Raw genomic sequence first — 23,800 nt, forward strand, 5'->3', positions numbered from 1 at the left:
AAATAAGGGAACAGTAGTCAACAAGAAATCTTATGTTGTCTGCAGGCATGAAAACGCACACCAACAACTTTAAATGGCTTAAGATCGCACATCATTTAATCAAGGACCTTCACTGAAAGCTCATCATTCCCAGAGTGAAAACTCTCAAACAGGACCAATGAATATTTCTAATTATTTCATTTGAACAGTTTTATGTACAGATACACACACGCACACATTAACAAACAGAATATGGGAAAAGCACTCTGAACATATTTGACAGTCTCAGGATAATTTATGTATCAACGCGCAGTGGAACAGCAAACTGAAATTGATGAAGTTATTGGTCACCTTCAAGTAGGCAAGAAATCATCTTTTTACCCCCAACTTGGGAAAAATTAGACAGACACAAATGAAGGTCATTTTTAGGACATCAATATGGATGGTCTACTCTACAGTTTGTTACATTAAAGGATAAAACAATAATATAGATTTAAACATGTATGTTAGTTTTGTGAATGACCTTAGAGAAACTCAGAGTAACCAGTGCTTTTTATGCACCTAGGGTAGCATGCGACTCCGAGTCTCATATCTGCTTGTACACCTCAAGCAGTGCTATCATCCAAGGAAGCACATAAAGTTATGCATTTCACAAATTGCTTATTTCAACTAGCGTATCATGAGCTAAACCATTCCTTTTGTAATTTTGCCAAAATACTACCAAACTAAATTATAGCCAACTGCTCAGACTTAGTCTGACAGAGTGACTGTATTAAAGAAGTGTATAATGATATCATAATGTATACCACCAAAACAATCTAGATGTTCAACAGACATTACACTAGATATACCTTTTATGAACATTCAGTGATAATACCACCAGCTTTACTTCTGGGTGTCTCGGTTAACAATTAACCATTAAACAGCATCTTTTGCAGATGTCAGCTGGCACTTAAACTGTTCAACCATTGTCCAACTTTGTTAGAAATGTTACAACATTTGTGCATATACAGACAATACACAGACACAAAAAGTGTGTAAAAAAACAACAACTTACTGTTTCTTCAGAAAGGGATTCCTCACTAATAAAGGATATTTTGAAGTTTGTACAACAGAGTGTCCCATAGACCCCTCGCTGTGGCCCTTCACACTTCAACACTGGATAGGCACTGCAAAAAATAACTTCTCCTAGAGGAAAAATGTAATTAAAGTTCAGTGTACAAGTAAACATTAAGTTTGAATAGTGTTTGTAGTATTAAAAGACCTTTTTATCTACAAAAGCTACAACTAAAGATTTTGGTATTAAGGAGTTTAAACTGTATACCACATCTAGCCTGGGCTACCTGAAACTTTAGAACCCATGAATTTATGTTGACACACACACCCCAAGGGATGAAAAGGAGAAATACAAGTGAACTGTGTGTCTAAACACACCCCGTGAAGACTTTACATGGTGCTTACAGAGCAAATTATATTACATTGTAGTGTTTTATTTCTAAATATTTCATAATTTAGAGGGTGAATGAATACTTTTTGTAGACACTGTTGTGTTGGTTGCAGTATTTTGAGTGTCTTGGAACTGTTCAGGTTTCACATAATTTCTCCCTTAATTCAAAAGACAGGCACCACAAGGATTATTTATTTTTACAGGAAATGGCAGAAACTTTCAGCTCCCTGCAAACCTACCTTCAGTTTTGCTATATAGCCACCTGTGAATCAGAGAAGTGAAATACTCAATTGGCAAAAGATAAAGCCTGAAAATAATGCATATCCAAGACACAAGAAATCAAGCTTTTAGTCTGGCTCGTGTAACTACTGTGGTGCCTTCAGCTCTTAGTTAAATCTGCAATTAACAGCACAGATCCCAGATAAACTATTTAGATTTTAGCAAATATATTACAGGAGGCAACACAACCTGCTCACTTAAACATGGGTACAAAGAAATGAATAATACAAATATTAAAAACCAAATTTATAGTAATCTTTATAAATACTCTTGCATCAAAATGTCTATAAATTTCAAGTATTATATACACAAAACTTGCTATGCAATTAGTAGAAAAAGTCATCTTAAAAAAAAAAAAAAAAAAAAAAGTATATTTGGAATCACTGGATAGAAAGATTCTCTCATCATATTGGACAGCCAGCACAGACAAACACAGGAACGGGCAGGTGGCCAGGACTCCAGGACTGTGACTTTGTTTTTGATTCTTTTCCACAATTTTAATCTCTTCTGTTGTCAAATGGACATAGTTCATAAATGGTTTCCATTTATGTTTGATCAGCTTTTACCTTGCTTCTCCACGTGTTTACAAATCTGTATTTATGGAAGTTCCAGTACTGCATATTGTAATTAGTATAATCTATACTTGTATTTTGATTGGGAATTCCTCACAGTGGCCTGTGCCTACACTCAGTGAAGGGCACTATACATAAATAGGCTCTGTGGTCATTTTTTTTACAGCCCAGTGACTTGCTTTCTTAGCTTTAACTATATTATATATTATTATTTGAGTGTTACTCAAAGCACCTTACACAGGGTAAAAGAAAAAAACAATGTTACAAAAGGCTGTAATATAGAATTCCTAGTTTGCAAGTCTCTAATATTTAAAATGTTAGACACACCAGACTGTTTCTTCCTACAGGAAAAACTGGCTTTTTACAAGTGCTTTCCTTTTTATTTATAAATACACACACACCACAATGAAAAAAACTAAAAAGATCGGACTTGGTTGTCACAATCACAGTGAGGCATTAGGCAGTCCTATTGCTGTTAATATAAAAAGGACCTCCCAGTAGCATTTCTTCACACACTTTAGGTAATTATTCATTGGCTAAAAGTCCTCAGTGTTCGTGTGTCAGGAAAATATGCAGCATTTTTACAGAAATGCACATACTGCTCACAGGCAATTAGTGAAAGCAGGTGCACTTAACCTGCTACCCTTATACAGTACATGCAAAATATTATTTCACTGAATGAAAAAAAAAAAAAAATGTATTTTTTTCCATTCAGTGATACTGGTCCACACATTTACCAAGTAGCTAAAAGTTGTGAGCACGGTTTGTTATTGTTTGGAACTCATGTACAGCAGCAATTCCAAAGTTCTGGAATGATTGTGTTTGAATGTCCATTTTAAAGGGCAGCTGGACACCCAGAGAAGACTCCTCATAGTTGATACAGAACTATTAAATGATTTATGCATTGTTATTACTTTTTTAGCTACACTGAAGTAACTGGATGAAAGAAATATTCATGACTACAAATGTTTCATAAAGTTATATGTTACCTGGCTGCAAATCAGGCTGCTTCTGTTTTCTTGAAATTTCTCCATCTTTTATTTTTATCTCCTGGACAGAACAAAAGAAACAAATACAAACAGGAAAAAGTGAACATAAATTAAAAAAAAAAAAATATGTGCCTAATATACACATCTCAATGTTCAATATTAATGTAGGATTTGTTGGTAGTGCATAATCCTTACAGCTAAGTATCACATTTTCAGAATACATGACTGTAAATCAGGGAGCATTACTGCTTTATTAAATTTGGGCTACAGTTTAGGTTCTAGAATACCTGCTACAATCCGTTTGGACAAAAGACAGGACCTGTTCTACTTGAGCACATTGATTAAGAACTCCACAGTTTCAATTCTTCAGCTTAATGAAAAATACACTTGACGACACCAGTCAAAAACTGAACTGTATTAAAAGCAAAACCACTAAGGATTCATGCAGAAACTGGCAGAGTTTTTCACATTAGTTACTAGAAAAGCAAACAGTCTTTTTTGTAAATATGTTCTTAAAGGTACAACTATGCCAACATAGAGAATGCAACTGATGTAGTCACCAATTTGTAAATATGATCTGTCAATCCGTGCAAAAGAAAAAAAAAATAAACACTTTTAGCAAGACAAGCCACCAGTCATAGTAATGTTTCCCAAGGTATGAATCTATATACAAGTCTGGTGATGAAAAGCGCCAATATTGATCGATTGTGTTATTTGTAAGCACCATGCTTTTCTTAAAAAAAGACATTTTTGTGGTCTGTGAAAACCATAAATGGATGCATTTGTCTTCAAGTAAATGGATCTCCAGTGTTTTTCAGATTCTCACATGGAAGATAAAAAAAAAATAAACAGGGAAAGTTAAATAAAGCTACACTGACCCAGATATCAGAGGTGTTCACTTTAAAAGAGAGATAGAGACTGATCTGCTTAACTTACAGGATAAAACAATAGGTAACAGTTACACAAGTTTTGTTAGTTCAGCTAAAAGATGAAAGTGCAAAGACACAGTGATAGTTGGGGAAGATCACCAAATCTTCCATAGTAATTAAGAAATCTGAGACCGATTGAGCAAGTGGCTTTTGGAGTTCATTTTCTTGTGACTAGCCAAAGTCTAACTGTATTCAATCAAAACATTGAAGAATGTTACTTTAAAAATACTGCTTTCACATTGTAGTGTAATGAAAATAAATACACTTCATGCCAGCATGAACAATATCTGCTATGCCTGTTCAGTGAAGTACCATACTGTCCATGTACTCATTCCTGTGTCTCTCATAAACTGAGGACATCACTAACATTCACAATACAAGCACCAGGAAAGCAGGACACAAATGTCATGGGGTCAGACGTGAAGGAGTTTGTTATTGGCAACCCTGTTGCTCACAGCCTGAACATTATGACAGTCACCAAAGAAAAAAGGACTGACTGAGTCAAGCCAGCCAGGCTTTTTCTTTGTGGGTGGGCTACATGTAAAAGAATGAATCAAGTTCCCAGCTTCTGGTGCTGCAGTTGCTGGATCTACATGGCAGCGTGGAGCAAAGGTAAAGGCAAACCAAACCAGGCCCAAGATGTGGCTTTGCTTTCTCAAATGAGATTTAAAAAAAAAAACAAAAATGAAACTGAAGCGATTCAAAAATCACCTTGCACACACAGTCTACAAACAAGCTTTCTGAGGGCACGAAAGGACCTATGGAATCTCCTCCAGGGTTTGTAAACTCACTAAGTTGAAAAAATCAATGTTCCAGATAAAATATAAAAAGATGACATGACTTGCTTGCACAAATTGAATATTAGGTACTGAAATACAACTTACTGCACTTCACACCTGAAGGTGAGCAAGAGAGACTATCCTAGAAAACCATTGAAGACAATATACTCATATCAAAGGACCTAGATTAACTAACCTGGCTTAGTGTTCCATTAGTCTTGTTTGCGATTATGACTAAATGCAGATGACAAGGTAAATAAGTTTAATTCATCAATAAGCCGAATTAACCGACTTGCATGTAGATCCAAGACTAGAGCTGGGTAGAAAAACTGTTACGGAGAGATGTTTAAAAAAATTGAATCTTGTTGGTCTCACAAAGGATAAAATACTCCCTGAAAATAAATGTTTCGCTATGAATTTAATGGCGTGTTGCTGTGCATAGTTTTATGTTAGTGTTTTGTTTACTGTAAAATCAGTGTTTCAAAATTTATTTTAAAGACGATGGATGTTACTGTATATACTGTACATACACATACACAAAAAATATATACAAATAAATGTGTGAATAAAAGTAAACCTCATTTGTGATCTGTGAACTATAAAAGTAAACCTTCAGAATTTTACAATGCATTATAATTAAAAAGCAAACAAGATTTAAAAAACAGTATATAGTTTTTAACTATTACAAAGAGTGGGTTATTTTCAAGATTTATCCACACTTCAATAAAGACAGCACTATGAAATGTGAAATTATATCAACTTTTTTTTTTTTTTTAAACTTAACCACCACACAATTGCTGATTTTTTACTTGAAGGCAAAAGCCAATAGGCACCTATTCAGACTACTGTAACTTAAATTTCATCTTCCTGAAGTCTGATCACAAGCCAGCATACTTGCATCTTGTAATGCGCCAAATGCTATGAAAACAGGAGTTTCACTTATTTTGTTAGTTCTCTAAGGTTTACTTGAGTACTCTGAGCTAAAGGTCTGACAATGATAAATTTGATTGTACTCTTTATAATCCTAGCAGTATTTCACCTTGTATAAATCTGAGCAATTTTATTCCAATAATGTTCCCAATAATTACTGGGATTTTTACCACACTTCTTTTCAGAAAGGAAAACAAACAAAAAACTCACTGAAATAAGAACACCTGTCATGGTCATGTCCTTTGACTTCATGTTTACCTTCAGTATGTTCCCAATAATAACCAATGATAACCATGCACTTCTTGTCATTTCCTGTAATGGATATGCTGCTTGATAAAACATTAAATGCATTACAGCAATAAAATGTGAACTCAGGTTTTCAGAATGCACAAAACTCAGATTCATTTTTTTTTTTTTTTTTTTTTTATATACTGTATAAAAAGTCCTCAATCTGATAGCCAACAACTTTATATCACTAACAGGAGTAAACCACATACATACAAATTTATGGAAAGGGATTACATAAAAAGTATACTGTACTTTGAAAAAATGTGCCCTAGAGGGCTACAACTATAGTCCTCCCTTACATATTCGACCTGACATTTTAAAGCACACTTTTATGTGCTAAATCTCCCACATGGCTTATTAGCGATTGTTGGGGTCATCTGATATCATGACTAGAAAGTGTCTTTATCTTCCTTACCTGTTAGTTGGCTTTTGTTCTTGTATGGAATGCAAGTGATCTTTAAATTTTTGTATTTTTTTTTTTTTTTAATGTTCAAACATTCTCACTATTATTAAATAGTAAATGTACTGTATTTCCATCCACCCATCCATTTTCCAACCCGCTGAATCCGAACACAGGGTCACGGGGGTCTGCTGGAGCCAATCCCAGCCAACACAGGGCACAAGGCAGGAACCAATCCCGGGCAGGGTGCCAACCCACCACAGTACTGTATTTCCTGATTGTGAAATTGAAATAAGATAAGGTTTTTAAATGAACTCTCTAAAAAATTGTTAAAATTATTGGATTTATTGTGTCCAGTCCTTCGAGCAAATCATTAGGTACAAATGCTTTCTTATTAACACAAGGATGATGAAAGGACAGAGGGATCTAATACAGCATTCACATGCTCTCTTACTATTTGGAACCCCAAATTGTAAGGTTTCACTTTCCCATTCCAGTGTGTTCACGTGGGATTCCGGTCGGACTATTCAAGGAACTGCAGGGTCACTGCTGATTTATTACTTACCAAAAAAAAAAAAAAAAAAAAAAATTTTTTGCAGAATTAAAGAGAAAAACAAAATACATTGAATGGGTATCACATCGCTCCATGTGCAAATTGACCAAAAAAAAAAAATTTCTGGCTGACTAGGTTACAAGTTTTATTTTACACAATTGACTTCGGCAAAAGGGCAACATTATGTAACAACTCATTTTTCTTTTTTTGTCTGAATTGTGCAAGTTGTAGATCCGTATTTGTAGCGTTTTCACTTGGAGTTTCCGACTGGAGCATCTGACCATTCTCCAGATTTAGATCTCAGATTTTTATTCAGGCCCCTGTAAAAATAATTACGTTTGCAAGTTTTTGATTAATTTTGAATGAATTCTCAAGTTTGTCATTTCAGGCAACCTTGAAATCTAAACAAAATATTTGGAATTCATGATTTTAAAATAAGATATCCAAGTACTATATCCTTAAATATTCAAAACTAAATGCACAAAAAAGGAAAAAAACACTTAAATATCCACACAAACATAGCATTGCCAGTTTATCCTTTTCTTTGCAATAGCATATTGACATAATAACAAGAGGATACATTACTTGAATGTGACCATTTTTGAGACATAGCAACAGTGAATAATCATTAGCTAGAAAGGAAGCAGCAAGGGAACTGAGAACAATAGGGTGACCTCTGCACAGTCAAGGTCCTGCTTAACCCATCTGGCTTTATGTGACAACAAAATACATGGTTCAGTTTTGGGTTGCAGTTTACACAAAAATAACTCCGCTAACCATTAATAGGTTTGAGTGGCGCAATAAGCCTCACAAACTCTAAGCACACTGTTTGCAAAAACACAAACAAAGATCATCAAGAAAGAAAAACCTAGGACACAAATTGCATAATAGGTTATATTGTTATTTTGTTTTTTTTATTGTGTTCTATTTGAAAGTCACCAAATCAAATCATTTTAGTTTTGTGCAGGACCATCTGTGTGATTATAGTGGAAGGTCTGATTTACTGGTTTATTTGTAGTTTTAAAAAAGAAAACCTCTTGCACCCTACTGCTATAAAATATCATTTATACACAAGAATGTAGTTGAAACACATGCATGTTAACACATCTATATAAAAAAAAACTGCTTCAATACCTCTGCTTTACAAGGTTTTCATTAACTTACTAGTAACACAAGTTAAATGAATAATGCTTTCAACTTTCTCTTAAAAATATGGTTTCTTTCACACACACCATAGACATTTAAAATAAATTTTGAAATCTTTTGCCAAATGCACAGAACACCATCAGAATGGAAGTATATAACCAGAGGTTATCATAGTGTAAAAACAACAGCGAAACATCCACCTTCAGATCAAATTCACTCAAGCCTACACAGAGCATTAGGCACCCAACATGATCAGTCATTACCCTGTGGCTACCCTAGCACACAGCTCTGTGGGCAAGGACAGCATGGCGTTCTCTCATTGTAATCACAGTATCAGCTCTGGCGTTTCTAACAGAAGGCACCGATATTACTTAGCAAAACTCAAAGCATCCAGATGCGAGTCTTGTGAAGTGAATTAGCCATATCATTTTACAGACTACTGCAGAATACCAACACTATTGTTTAACATGGGTGTGGCATCACAAAACACAAGATGAAACTGGGAAGAGGAGGAAAGGTAAGTTGGCATGTTATTCAAGCTGTCACATGACCAATAAGTGGCTTTAAAAAAAAAAAAAAAAACACACACCTCATCACTACACCCCCATCATAAGGAAAATTAACACTGTTACTAGATTTTCTATTTCTCGTGTAAAAATGGCAAAAAGCATGGTTACTGAAAGGGTTTGGGGAAAGAAAAAAAACCCACACCACGCACTAATAAGCCAGCACCATGTCTTAGTTTGTTTTAGTATGTATCAAAAGAGAAATTATTTATAAACAAGTCAGTACATCAAAATGAATCAAAGTAAACAATCTTTATCTGGACACATTTTGATGTGCTTAGCATGAAAACACTTCAAGCGGACCACCAAACATGTCTGACTGATGATCTAAACAAACAAACACAACAAATGAGCATCAATACCTTATTTCCTTTAGATTTCATAGAAAAATACCAAACACTTACACCAAAAGCAGACCTTTCCATGTATACAATGCAAAAGGAAATGGATAACTATACCTATGATGCAGAATACCAAAAAAACACCCGAAAATAGAAGTAGGCATATGTTAAGTGCATATTAAACACATGCACACTATCAGAAAAACACACTCCCTTAGGTTCTAGGCATTTAAGATGGCAATACAGTCATGTGAAAAACCCACACCATAAGATGCTGCAGATGTTCTATCAGACAGTTGTGGCGAGCGCCCTCTTCTACGCAGTGGTGTGCTGGGGAGGCAGCATTAAGAGGAAAGACGCCTCACGTCTGGACAAACTGGTGAGGAAGGCAAGCTCTATTGTTGGCATGGAGCTGGACAGCTTAACATCTGTGGCAGAGCGAAGGGCGCTCAGCAGGCTCCTATCAATTATGGAGAATCCACTGCATCCACTTAATAGTATCATCTCCAGACAGAAGAGCAGCTTCAGCGACAGACTGCTGTCACTATCCTGCTCCACTGACAGATTGAGGAGATCATTCCTCCCCCAAACTATGCGACTCTTTAATTCCATCCGGTGGTAAACGTTAACATTATACATAGTTATTGTCTGTTTTTCACCTGCATTATTATCATTCTTTAATATTATTTATTGTATCAGTATGCTGCTGCTGAAGAATGTGAATTTCCCATTGGGATTAATAAAGTATCTATCTATGTGGTTCTTACCAGGTTCTAATATTTAAATCTAACACAGATTCCATGAAGTCATTATTTAACAAAAATAAGGCCAAAATGTGTGAAAAACTAAGCACACCCTGTATTCAATAGCTTGTAGAACCAACTTTAGCAGCAATAACGTGAAGTTAATTATCTGTACGACTATCAGTCTCTCACATCATTGTAGAAGAATTTTGGCCCACTCTTTGCAGCGGTGTTTCAGTTCATTGAAGTTTGCAGACATTCATTTATGCACAACTCTTTGGGTCCCACCACAGCATTTCAATCAGGTTGAGGTCTGGACTTTGCAGCACCTCGAATCATTTCTTTTTCAGCCATTCTGTTGTAGATTTGCTGGTGTGCTTGGGATCCCTGTCCCGTTGCATGACCCAGTTTTGGCCAAGCTTTAGCTGTTTGGACAGACAGCCACACATTTGACTTTAGAATACTTGGTATACAGAGGAGTTCATGGTCAAGACTGCATGGTGCCCAGGTCCTGTGACAGCAAAACAAGCCCAAATCACCCCTCCTCCAACATGCTTGACAGTTGGTACGAGACCTTTGTGTCGATATGCTTTAGTTTTTCGCCAAACGTCGCGTTGTGCATTATTATGGCCAGACACCTCTACTTTTAGTCTAGTCTGACCAAAGAACACTGGTTCCTGAATTCTTGTGGTTTGCTCAAATGCAGCTTTGCAAACCTATGCTGTGCTGCCATGCTCTTTTTAGAGAGATATGGTTTCTCCTGGCAACCCTTCCAAACACGCCATACTTGTTCAGTCTTTTTCTAATTGTACTGTCATGAACTGTCATGCTAACTGAGGCCTATAGAGTCTGAGATGTACTGTAGCTCTTAGATTTTTTTTGCGATTTCTCTGAGAAATTGTATGGTCTGACCTTGGGGTGAAATTGCTGGGACGTACACTCCTAGGAAGACTGGCAACTTCAATATTTTCCACTTGTGAAACATCTTCCCATTTTAAAATGACAGATTTCAAATTGTTTGGAAATGACCTGACAACTGTTTCTCTAAGATCATTACAGATTTCTTTCCTGCTTGGCTTTGTGTTAATGCACACCTGAATGTTCCAGACAAGCAAAATGCCAAAAAAAACTTGCCTCTGAGGTGGTCATACATGCTGATGATCGATCAGTCAAGTGCATTTGATTAGCGGCACCTGGCTGCTACTTACCTTCTTAATGTACTTAGTTTTAACACATTGCTTCTGCATTTTGGCTTAGTTTTTCCTCAATAAACGATGGACACTATAATATATCACGTTATTCACTTAAGGTGAGCTTCACCTAAATGTAAAGACCTGAGAAGAACTACATCATTTTTTATGTCATCCCGATACTATAAATTAGTACTGCATAAAACATCACAAGATTCAAATCACTAACCATTCTGCCACAAAGACACCCCACAATTCTAAGTATGTCCCAGTATTTTGGAATGTTTTACCGATTCCTCAAAAATGTTGAGCATACAGAAAGTGAAGGGATGGAATACGCCAACACTAGAATATAATGGTGGGATCCCATCTATAGCACTGTCAGCAAGCCTGGTCCTCACCCTACATAAAATTGGCCAGGGATGGTGGGGTCAACTCAAGGGAATGAAGTGCGTCTCCCTTCTCTAAAATAGCAAGGAAATTAAACCACAAACCAAATACAAAACACTCAGTACAGGCATAAATCAGTTTAAAATTAGAGCAAGAAGAAGATATTAAGTAATGCTAAATAATATCTTGGTTCAACTCCAGGATGGCTGGCTACCTTCACAATTCTATAACTATCAGCAAGCAGCTAGCCTATTATGTAAATTAAGATGCCAGAGTTGGTCCCACCTTGTACCCAATGCTGCAAAGAGGCTTTTCAAATCCCTAGAAGACTGTAGTGGGTTTGGAGTGGACCTGCTTCAGGAAATAGTGGTAAAAATTTATCCTTCCCATTTATCTAAAAACCTTCAACAGTTATAGTGTTTAAGAACCATATTCTTTAAATTTTTGTGGCAATGTTTTATTTTATAATTGCATGAAGAAAAACTACTACTACTTCCTCCAAAATTATACAGTATTCATGGACTAAATGCTCTCCTCTCATGTGGATCAGCCTCTTTAACTAGCCTAAATATATTAATATGAAAAAAATACTAAATCCATCCATCCATTTTCCAACCCGCTGAATCCGAACACAGGGTCACGGGGGGTCTGCTGGAGCCAATCCCAGCCAACACAGGGCACAAGGCAGGAACCAATCCTGGGCAGGGTGCCAACCCACCGCAGAAAATACTAAATCAAGGTCACCAATAAGAATTAACCAGAATTAGTAACAGAATAAAAGATTATTCCAAAAGAACCTTAAATTATATTTAACACATACAGAGTCACCCTCTATAGATCTCCCCAAACAAAGATCCAATTAGCATTTATTGCTTATTAGAAGCTATCATTGGAATAAAGTACTAATTTCTTGGTCTTTCCGATGCAAAGTGTGGGTAGGGAAGAGAACAGGGAACACACTGTATGGATATTCTAAGCAGAACATAAGAATCTGTAAAAAAAAAAAAAAAAAAAAAAAAAAAAAAAAATCTGAGCTTTACAAACTTTACATGTCTAAAACTTCACATCAAAAGTGTACTTTTTCCTTACTGTTAAAAATCAGCACTATTTCTGCCTCTCTGGCCTGTCATCTTTTTAATAGAATGCCTCAACTTCCTTCCTCCTTCTTATGGTCATCTGCTAAAAGCCGCTCAAATGTGCTGCCCTTTTCCTGTCATTAAAGACAACACTTTGTACAGCTTTTGTTCTAACTAAAGCAGACAGCAAGGTCTTCAAATTTAAACTTCAACATTAGTAAGTGGAATATTATGACAAAAGAATGAAACCATTACTATTTATTACCAGGTTTTAGATGGCCGTTTTATAAATTATGTACTAGGATTGCAATATGAAATATCTGAAAACTAAAAGAATCAATTATAATAAAGGAGATTACAAATACCTAGCAAAGATGCTTTCAACCAGGCCATGCAGTGTCAAATGACAGAAAGGTAAAGCAAATTCTTAATACCATTTTATATATAGAAAGATGGAATCGTTTTAAGTGGTTTTTACAATTTATGCTACCCTGTAATACTAGTAATTGGCAGGTGTGTGTTGTACACCTTAACTTTGTATTTCCAGTGTCACTGTAGAGAATGCTGGAATATTTGAAATCCATTTACAAAATTAAAGGCCAAGTCAAGATGTCTGTCCATCACAGAGCCCACTCACATAACGTTGTCAAGAATAAACCAAATCTACACATCGGTTATTCACTGGGTAACTGTGGAACGTGGAGATGGAAAGCAACAAGAGAGTTCTTCCAGCTGTTTAATAAATTATTACCTTTTCCACTATTAAGATTACTTCAACATTAACCTCAGCCAAATTAGCATATTAAATTGTAATACTGTAGGTTACAGAATTTAATTGCAGCACTTAATATTTCACAAAGCATTGAAACAGACACTTAAATCCCCCAAAAGAGGTGCTATACTTACAAAGAAGGGTCTAAAGGAGTAAAATGCTTTACAATTAAGAAAATATATTAAGCGGTGACATGACAGAGGAGGTAAAAATGATTAAGAGGGTGCCAGCTCGTGTTAAAATATGTTCTTCATGCGTGTATACAGAATACGTTTTATAGAAAAGCTTGGAAAATTTTAACTAAAACTGGAGATACAGAAAACAAGTTTATAATGAAAAGCTGCACCTATGGCACCTTCAAATCTCAAAGATACAAGAAAAATACTAGGTGAATAAGAAACCATCAGCCAGGTTAGCTCAATTGCACATTTTCTTAAAATATGTATAAGAATAGTTTTTACTTGCAGCTCTGCACCTTTCCTCACTTTCATTAAGGACTGAACAAGAGATTGCCAAAACAAGCGAGAACTGAAACAAATCGCCAGTTATCAAACAGTGAACAAAGTGGTGTTCTGGGCCAGCTTTGAGAAAGCATAAAAATAGACCACAAATCACTTCTAGTATTTCTTCATTGGCAGTAGGCTAGGCAGAGGTTATACATTTAGAAGCAGCAGATCATAAAATTTCAGTTTGTTGTGTAAAGAGGAAAGAAAAAAAAAGTAAATCTCACAAATATAAATTCTCTCACTTTTTCATAAAAAGGATCTCAAAGTGTTTTACAAACAAAAAGGTTCAAATAGGTAAACAGACAAGTAGATAAAACAGTATTGTAAAATAAAAATTGAATTGTCAATAGATGAATAAAAATACAAACACACAAATGGAGAATCATTTCCATCTGTGCCCCAGTGATCTAGCTGTATTTTTAACAGCTTCCATTCGGCATACAAATTTTCTTGGTCATTTTGAATACTTGCATTACATCTCTCTGAAAAAGATTCAGCTCCTTTAATCTTTCCATGCATCTTACACTCTGAATCTTCCACTTCCTATTACAAATCAAAAATGCAACATTTCAACAGAGAGATTCAATGGCACACAGTACTCCAGAAAAGGTCTCTAGTTTGTTATCTGTTAAGATTTACCTTATTTGGTTTGTATTTGGCAGAATGCCATGTGCCTAATAAATTCATTAGCCACCCTAATTGCTTCTGCACACGGTCTGGAAATGACAAATACATTGTATAGCAACTCTTAAGTCCTTGTCAGGAGGTGTACTTTCAAGTTGGACACCTCACAATATAAGAATACCTAATCATTTTTACCCTCAGGCACAACACTTCTGCCACATATGAATTCCAGTCTGAATTACGTCCAGGGGAGTATTCCACGAAGCATGCTAAGTGAGTAAACCCCACTTAAATAGAGAACCCAAGCTTACTTCAGGAATTTTTTTATATAAATATAAAAACACCAAAAATGGATCACAAAACTAGTACATTTATATTCAAACTTGACAGACATTTTAAAATGAATATATTTACAGTAATTATGTAAAGCAAACATTCAAAACCATAATGTACTTGGACATTAATCGGCTATAGATTACCACACAGCCTTTCCCACTTTATTAGTCGAAGCATTTCCTTTGCTTTATTACAGATCATTTCTTGATCAACTGATGAAATGGCCACTGCTGTCTGTTACATGTTCTGCTATTTTATGAAAATTAAACAGAAACTGAACTTTTCCAAGTTCCCTCACAATACATCATATATCCAATCAGTTTCATGATTAATGTCCCAGGTACTCAATCTGCAGATACTGCATCCTCCTCTGTGTTTTTCACCCTAATATATATATTACAGGCGACTGGTCTTGGTTTTCCAGTTTCCTTAAAGATCATAATTGTTTGTGCATAATAATTGTACATACCATTGTTTGAGATAACAACAAACACCTTGTGTTTATGGAAACAACTGAGCCACAATTGTAAAAGGAGGCTAATTCAAGATTTCATCACTATGCTTTGTGGAATCCATCCATCCATAATAATTTTAAGGTCTCTCTCATTCCATCTAGTTTAGTATAACCTGCAAACTTCAAAATGATAGCATTAAACTGGTTCTAAAGATTTATATAAAAAAACAATAGCCCCAATATGGATCCCCAAGGGACACAGCTTAACATCACCCAACTCAGAAAGTTACCTCACTCCATAACATTTTGGGGAAAACAAAACTTTCCACAGACAGATGCCGTATATCTGTTCTTGTTCTTTACACTGGAGTGTAGCATTTGACACCATTGATCACAGTACTGTATTCTTATATATTGCCTTAGACAATGGGTGGGCCTCTCTGGCGGAGTCTTAAATTGGTTTCTGTCCTGCTTAACAGGTAGAAAATTCTTTGTTAGTTGTGGTGATTGTACTTCAGTGACCGGAGATATTGTATATCGTGTACCACAAGGATCTATTCTGGGTGCTCTGCTTTTTTTTTTTTTTTTTTTAAATTTACATGCTTCCATTAGGTCAGATTATTTTAAAAGCACAAGAGGAGTTACCACAGCTATGCAGATGACACACAACTGTATTTAATCGATAGTACCCGATGACCCAGATGCTCTTGGCTCTCTGATCCAATATCTTAACAGTATTTCCGACTGGATGAGTAGCAACTTTCTTAAATAATTAGAAAACAGAAATCTTAGTGATAGGCACACGTGTATTAGAAATAAACTTGACCCCACAGGCTTAAAAGTCAAGGCAGAGGTAAAGAATTTAAGGGGAACCATTGACTCTGACCTAAACTTTAAATCACATATTAACCAGGTTTTGAGGATTGCATTTTTTCACTTAGTTAAGTCAGACTTCTTATAACTTTATAAGACATTGAAAAATTAGTTCATGCTTTTGTTTTCAGTCGACTAGATTACTGCAATGCACTCCTAAAAGGACAGCCTAAACAAGACAAACTGCTGCAATTAATACAGAATGGAGCAGCCAGAATCTTAACTAGAAGCGGAAATAAAAACTGAGCACATCAACAGTTTTAGTCTTGTTACGTTGGATGGATTTTAAAATACTATTAATGGTTTATAAAGCCTTAAATAATCTTACTCCTTCCTATATTTTGGAATGTATATCCCCCTACACTCCAAGTCAAACCCTTAGATCTTCAAATGGAGGTCTGGTTAGAATTTCAAGAGACAAACTTAGAAGTGGTGAGGTGGCCTTTTGCTGTTATGCACCTAAAACTTACCCAACAATAATACTTACCCAACAGAAATTTGTCATGCTAATACTGTGGAACATTTATTAAAAAAAAACAAAAACATTTTTAAAATGGCATTTTTTGTAGCTACATTTTAGATCTATTCCTGATAGACTAAATGGGCAGATAATTATTATATTCTTCAGGGATCTGCAATCTGTACTAATCTCCACTCTTCTCTGCTGTCATTTCCGGTTCTTCTATTGTGGCGATCTGTATTACCACCACCTGATCAAGACACAATGCAGCCCCCTGCATAGATGAAATGAAGGTGGGTGTCCCAGCTGTCCACAAGACCAATATCACCAAATACCATGAAGTGAAGCATAACAACTACGATTACAGATTAAAGAGCATTTATGTTAGGTAGAAATCTCAGTGGGGGCTGGGTGGTCCCAGGCAGAGTTTTTTTTTTTTTTTTTTTTTTAATTTTCTCTGGCCTAACTGGAGTTTTTATTCCTGTCCTCCTGGCCATCTGACTTTACCTTTTTTTGTTACTTATTCTTTAATATTATTCCCTAATCTTGTCAGTGTTTCACGTAACTCTCTTCCTCATCATGTAAAGCAAGTTGAACTACACGGATTGTAAGAAAATGTGCTATATAAATAAATCCTGTTTTTACTACTGACTGGTCATTAATTCATAATCAAATACATTTTGCTTTTATGAATGTGCCAGGATTCCATTTTTTGTGTCACTGGTAAAGTGGTGGCTGTGAGCAAGCAAACAAATTCTTTAGCATGAAGACCCCCATGACCCTTAGGATATAGCAGGTTGGATAATGGATGGATGAAGACACACAAGAATAAAGAGATGCCAATCCACTGCACAGAGTTCCAGAAGTTAGTTGATAAACCAAAATGTAAGTTGTTTGGATAGAAAAAGTCTTGAGTAAATATCAAAGTCTGCTTGGTAAAGTACAGTATATCTCTAATTTCAATGGGGAATGAATGTAGAAAATCCAATGTAAAAATGCATACGGAGCAAATCATCTAACTTAATAAACTCCATTAACATATTTGTAATTTAGCAATTCTCTAGTACCTTCTTGTATTTGAAGTTCCATTAAAAGATGTGTCAGAGTGGAGGTGTGGGAATACATAATAGCAAAAAAAAAAGGGATATTCATAATTCACAAAATTAAATTGCCATTCATCAAAATTAGAACTGTATGAATATCATATATTGTTTGATAAAGGAGGAATACTTTCGGCTTCTTCTGAAGTAATCAAAGCACTGATAAAAGCATTGCCAACATAATCACAAGGCAAGTACACAACAAGGACAGAACAGGCTCAGCCGCTCGATACTATACATTGAAGAAACTGGTCAGCATTTCCTGTATTCAAATCACCCCCCACCGCACCCCACCCCCAAAAAAACTGAAAAGGCACACAACTGGACTCCAGTGTGAAGTGTCTTCTGTAAGGATTTCTGGACTGGTTTGTATCAGTACAAAACAGATTATAGTACTTCTGGGATTCAAATCTCTAAACTGAACCAGCCAGCAAGTATACGTACGTACGTACGTACGTACGTACACACACACACACACACACACACAAACAAGTGAACCGACTGACAGACCAGTGCCACATCCATGGTCAATTCCTGACACTAGAGCAGTTGTCACAATAACTATGACAAAAATTACCGCAGAAAACATCAACATATCATATTTTCAGGTTTTACATCATGCCTAAGCTTTTTAAAGTTATGTGATTTGAGGAAAAGGTACATAAAGTAGTGGTTGCTTATATTTCACAGAATTTTATGAAACTCTAGGAGACCTTAAATTTTCAGATTAATTTTTCTTTCAACAATAGGTTAGTTACCTGTGAATTCATATTATCGAATGATTATTTAAAAACCTGTGCACTGGGTTTACCCAGGTTGTCTTTTGTAATATACTAAATTTGTTTAGAGATCAGAAACAATTGTATTATGAATAAGCAACAATTAACCAAATCCAGGAGGGGACAAATACTTTTTCACAGCACTACAAATGGGAGCAAAATCAAAAGAGATCTGGAAAACGACCGAATTCTTATTAAAGGTGAATAAACTCTAATGTTTAAGACTCGAGTTTAGCAGTACTTTGACACTTAAATTAGCATGCATACTCCCACCCATGGACAGCCAAGTAATCCTTTTTTTAAAAATGGTTTAATTTTTAGGAAGCCTTCCGAGCAATCAAACCTGCAACACTGTTGCACCCATCATTAAAGGGCTGAGCCAAGCAGCTAGGTTTTACTGTGCCAAATTGTTTAAAAACTTAAAATAGTTTTTAAAGAAGCTGCAAGTTTACTGACTTTTGTAAAGAACACCAGTCAGCATTCAATACATGGACTGTCAAGCTTCTCTTATCCTCAAGCCAGAAACAAGCTTACAGACATTTTCCTTCCCATAGCAGTAGAGAATGTTGCTGGCATAATATCACAATGCCAGCTCTTATTCACTTTTATAGCAGACCGCCACTGAACAAAGTACCAATATTAACACACTCATCAAGACTACTGGAACTTCTGCAATGCTCCATCCATCACTTTGCAAGAATGTCTGATTTTTAGTAATTGAACATATTACAATTGCTACTTTATAGTGGCCCATGGTAAAATTAATAAGTTTCCACTATATTTTATGCTATTAATAGACTTATCTAGCATCATTTAGGTGTTCATTCTGTCCTTCAAGTAGAGAATAATAATAAATTTTTATATAGCGCCTTTCCCATGCTCAAGGCACTTACATAATATAATAAAGAATGGCAGCGTATACAGTATATAGCATTGTGCAAACCAGATAAACAAATAAATAAGATTAAGACAGTGAATTCTGAAAAAAAACAAAAACAGACAACATAATTGATGGTCTAGCACACACACATACAGGTTACATTAGCATCTTGACAGAGAAGTAAATGGAGAGAAGGGTAATAAAGTCAAGTAGAGCTAAAAGCCTTCCTGAACAGATGAGTTTTGAGTTGTTTTTTAAAACAATTCATGGAGTCAGCTGACCTGATTAATTTCAGTAGGTTATTCCAGAGTCTGGGCGCTATACAGCTGAAGGTCCTGTCACCCATGGAGTGTAGATTAGTGTGGGGTACAACAAGATTGCCAGAATCAGAGGACCTTAGTGGGCGGGCAGGCACATAGTGATGGAGAAGGTCACTGATGTAGTTTGGCGCGAGGTTATTTAAGGCTTTGTAGGTTAATAGTAGGATATTCTATTCGATTCGAAGACACAGGGAGCCAGTGAAGATGGAGCAGGATGGGTGTGATGTGCTCGCTGCTGCTGGTTCGAGTAAGGACTCTTACAGCGGAGTTTTGAATAAGCTGGAGCTGTGATGTAAGATTAGAAGGGGCACCTGCCAGTAGGGAATTAATATAATCGATGTGGGATGTGATAAAAGCATGGACAAGTTTCTCAGCATTAGAGAAGGAGAGGAAGGAGCGAACACGGGATATGTTACGGAGGTGAAAGTAAGAAAGTTTCTTAATGTGATTTATGTGGGCGGAATAAGAGAGGGAGGAATCAAAAATGACACCAAGATTTTTTACAGTAGAGGCAGGTCTGATGAGATCACCGCCAAGATGGACTGGGAAGGAGCTCATTTTATTAAGTTGCATTTTAGTCCCAATTTGCAGAAGTTCAGGTTTTATTGCAATTTAATTTTAAAGAGTGTTAAAGAGAACACAGTTCTGCTATTGGATATTTGACAGATACAGATTTTCTGTGAAGGAGTAAAAGGCCTGTAGGCTATTTCACCACACCAAAATATTGGAATGACCTCCTGTAACAACTAACAGTTCGTTCATTTAGATATTCACTCAAACGCATTTAATCCAATTCATGCACATGTTGGCCGATTGGCAGCACGGGGCACAAGGCAGGAAACAACTATGAACAGAGGCGTTTACTGCAGCAGTCTCTCCTGGAGACTATCACAGTGAAACTGCAGCCAGTTTAAAGTTGCCAATTAATCTAACAAGTACATCTTTAAGGATGCAAGAGAAAAACCAGACTACCTAGAGAAAAAGAGAAACCCACACTAACATGGGTAAATGATTAACTAGGGGGTCCTCAATCACAGTCCTGGAGGGCCCCAGTGGCTGCAGGTTTTTGCTCCAACCCAGTTGCTTAATAAGAAGCACTTATTGCTCAAGTAACACTTCTGCTTCACTTTAGTTGTCTCACTCATTAAGATTTTGAACCCTTATTGCCCTTATTTTAGTCTTAAAAACCGCTGTATTCTTGGTTTTAAATTGCTCCCAATTAGCAATAACATGAAAATGACAAAAGAGACCAGCATTTCTCCATTTAGCTTGTTACCATTTACACCCCTGTGTATTTATCATGCACTATTGGGTTTAATTAAATACTTGGAAGGAAAGTGAAGAGAAAAAAGTGAAGGACTGAGAATTACTCCTCCATTTTAGCCTTCAAATCATCTGGATGATATCCTTAGAAAGGGAAAGAAAATCAAGGATATGAGAATTACCTGACAGAGTTAAAGCACTAACAAGCCATGAAATTATTGGCAAGAATTGCTTTCTAATTAAGCAACCAGGTTAGAACAAAAACCTGCAGCCACTGCGGCCCTTCAGGACTGATTGAGGACCACTGGATTAAATCAACACAAGACACCCTGTAAAAAAAGTACTCTGGTTCTGTGAAGCCACAACACTATCCATGGCATTACATTGCCAATCCCTGGTCTCACTGGGCCAGATAGGATTCTCAAAGGAGAATATACGTCGGAGGACAGCTCCTTAAAAACAATAGTGAATTGTGGTGAAATCCGCTGCTGGAAAACACTACACCCACAGGGTTTCTTCCTAAATTCCCACCCCCAATTTCCTCCATTCTGTACACTTTATAACATTTAAGTTTGCAGCATCCCATATCTACTTATATTACTAGAAAATACATCTAACTATGGAAAGGCAGGGAGAAAACTGAACAGAAGACTTGATGTTATATATATATATACACACATGCAATATTTTAAAATTGCTGTTATCAATTCAGTAACAAGGTAATTGACACTTCATGATTAATGTGTATGTTGTAATGTGAGTGGCAACAGAAGATAGATACATACACACACACAAAAAAAAAAAACTGCAGGTTCCTGGTCTCACACATTTGAGAACGGCTTCTGTCTGCTACGAAATCTTGTCAGTTTGACTTTTGTATCACCAGATTGCATTAGAGCATATAGAAATTAGAGAAGCATTAAAAAGTCTATGGCTACACATCATGTTAAAAAAAAAAAAAAAAAAAGCTTAGGCCAAATTCTGGCATAACATGCTTGCATTTCCAATTAGACCCAACATGAAGTTACTTTATTCGTTTAGATGTGCCGGCAGAAGATAGGTGTACAGCCTACTCCATTGTTCAACTGGAGTGGTACGAGTATCATTACGCTTAGTTATTGATTTGCAAGTTTTGAGTACAGAAATCTATCTACTGTGCCTCTTTGTTATCAGCTCTCTTAAGGGAATTCCTTTTTGCCTCCTTTTCATGGGGTATGATGTGTCATTTATTTTGACTGCATATTATCCATCCATCCATCCATTTTCCAACCCGCTGAATCCGAACGCAGGGTCACGGGGGTCTGCTGGAGCCAATCCCAGCCAACACAGGGCACAAGGCAGGAAACAATCCTGGGCAGGGTGCCAACCCACCGCAGGACACACACAAACACACCCACACACCAAGCACACACTAGGGCCAATTTAGAATCGCCAATCCACCTAACCTGCATGTCTTTGGACTGTGGGAGGAAACCGGAGCACCCAGAGGAAACCCACGCAGACACGGGGAGAACATGCAAACTCCACGCAGGGAGGATCCGGGAAGCGAACCCAGGTCCCCAGGTCTCCCAACTGCGAGGCAGCAGGGCTACCCACTGCGCCACCATGCTGCCCAACTGCATATTATATTATGCTATGCATATTTTCTTGAGTATAGCAGTCCGTTCTTTTAACCTTACATCCGACACAATCGTCACAGCTGTAAACAAGGTGTATTGTTCACTTCTACCACTAATCCACGGTGGTCTTTAAAAGACACTACATAATCAGATTTTACAGAATGGTTTTTCCCATGCAACAGATATCACATGTGTAGTATATCCACACAAAACGACACATTTTTTTTTTTATTAGAAGTCTTTTTAGGAAACTTTTTGGCTATAGACAGTTCATAATCAGAAGCTTGCTCTCCGTCAGACCAGGTTAATATGAGTACTATTGTTCTTTGCAGCTCAAAATTACCAAAAACCTACTATGAGCCCTGCCTTCACAAGCATTGAATTGGTTAATAAATGCGATGTTCTGTGAACCATCTAATTGGTCCCACCCCATTTTAAGAAAAATTCACTCATAATATGTACATCTGGAGACAACCATATGTCAGGCTCTGCAAGACTAACCATTCCCTGACAGCACTATACAGAGAGATTCCATTAAAACTAAAAATCAAAGATTTTTCTCTCATGACTACTTTCCTCCTTTGTTATTTTTCACTACACTGTTTCATTATGCCTCAGTCCAAGCATCCCATAGTGTGAAAGAGGCACCATAAGGTTACACATGATTAAAAAAAAAAAAAAGAGCAGTAACCGAAAATAATCTACTGTTTCTTGGTACAGAGTACATCATTACACGCCAAACATCAAAGCAGACTCACACTGGTTTCCGGTCTACAGTAAGCCACAAATAAAAAGTGCTGAGCTTCACTGAGTGACTGACTGGAAGCATCACAATTGAACAGAGTGCCAGCCTCTCTTTGAAGAGCTCTCAAGGTTTATTCAATTTCAGCATTCAATAAGAGAAATCATGCTCCCAGTTCAAAATAGATTTCTAGCATCTAAAGGATAATATTCTGGAGGTACAATTTTTCCACTTTTTCTTTTTACCCAGTCTGTTGTTCAAGGGTCAGATTGTACTTTAATCAATTTGAGTGATTAGGTGCATTTGTTTTTTTGTTCTGTATACGGTAATTGCAGGCTACACAGCAAAACCAGCTGTAAATTAATTTTAGCAGCTACAAGGCCAAAAAGGTATATTAAAATGGATGGATTAATACAGTTTTCTTTTCAAAGAGAAGTATTTGCATTGATGTTAACCATTTACTTTCTTATGAATA

General features: G+C 36.5%; 1 protein-coding gene across 2 annotated transcripts in view; it reads right to left on the reverse strand.

Annotated features, from left to right (window-relative positions):
• Positions 1-23,800, reverse strand: part of mtmr12 (myotubularin related protein 12) — a 67,979-nt gene that overhangs the window by 33,992 nt on the left and 10,187 nt on the right. For both annotated transcript variants that reach the window (XM_051929607.1, XM_028805635.2), the window contains exons 2-3: positions 3,267-3,327; positions 1,037-1,167 (exon numbers count right to left, since the gene is read on the reverse strand). In XM_051929607.1, coding sequence (XP_051785567.1) covers positions 1,037-1,167; positions 3,267-3,327 — 192 coding nt within the window. The remainder of the gene's footprint in view (positions 1-1,036; positions 1,168-3,266; positions 3,328-23,800) is intronic.

This window comes from Erpetoichthys calabaricus, chromosome 7 (genome assembly GCF_900747795.2).
Source record: "Erpetoichthys calabaricus chromosome 7, fErpCal1.3, whole genome shotgun sequence".
NCBI lineage: Eukaryota > Metazoa > Chordata > Cladistia > Polypteriformes > Polypteridae > Erpetoichthys > Erpetoichthys calabaricus.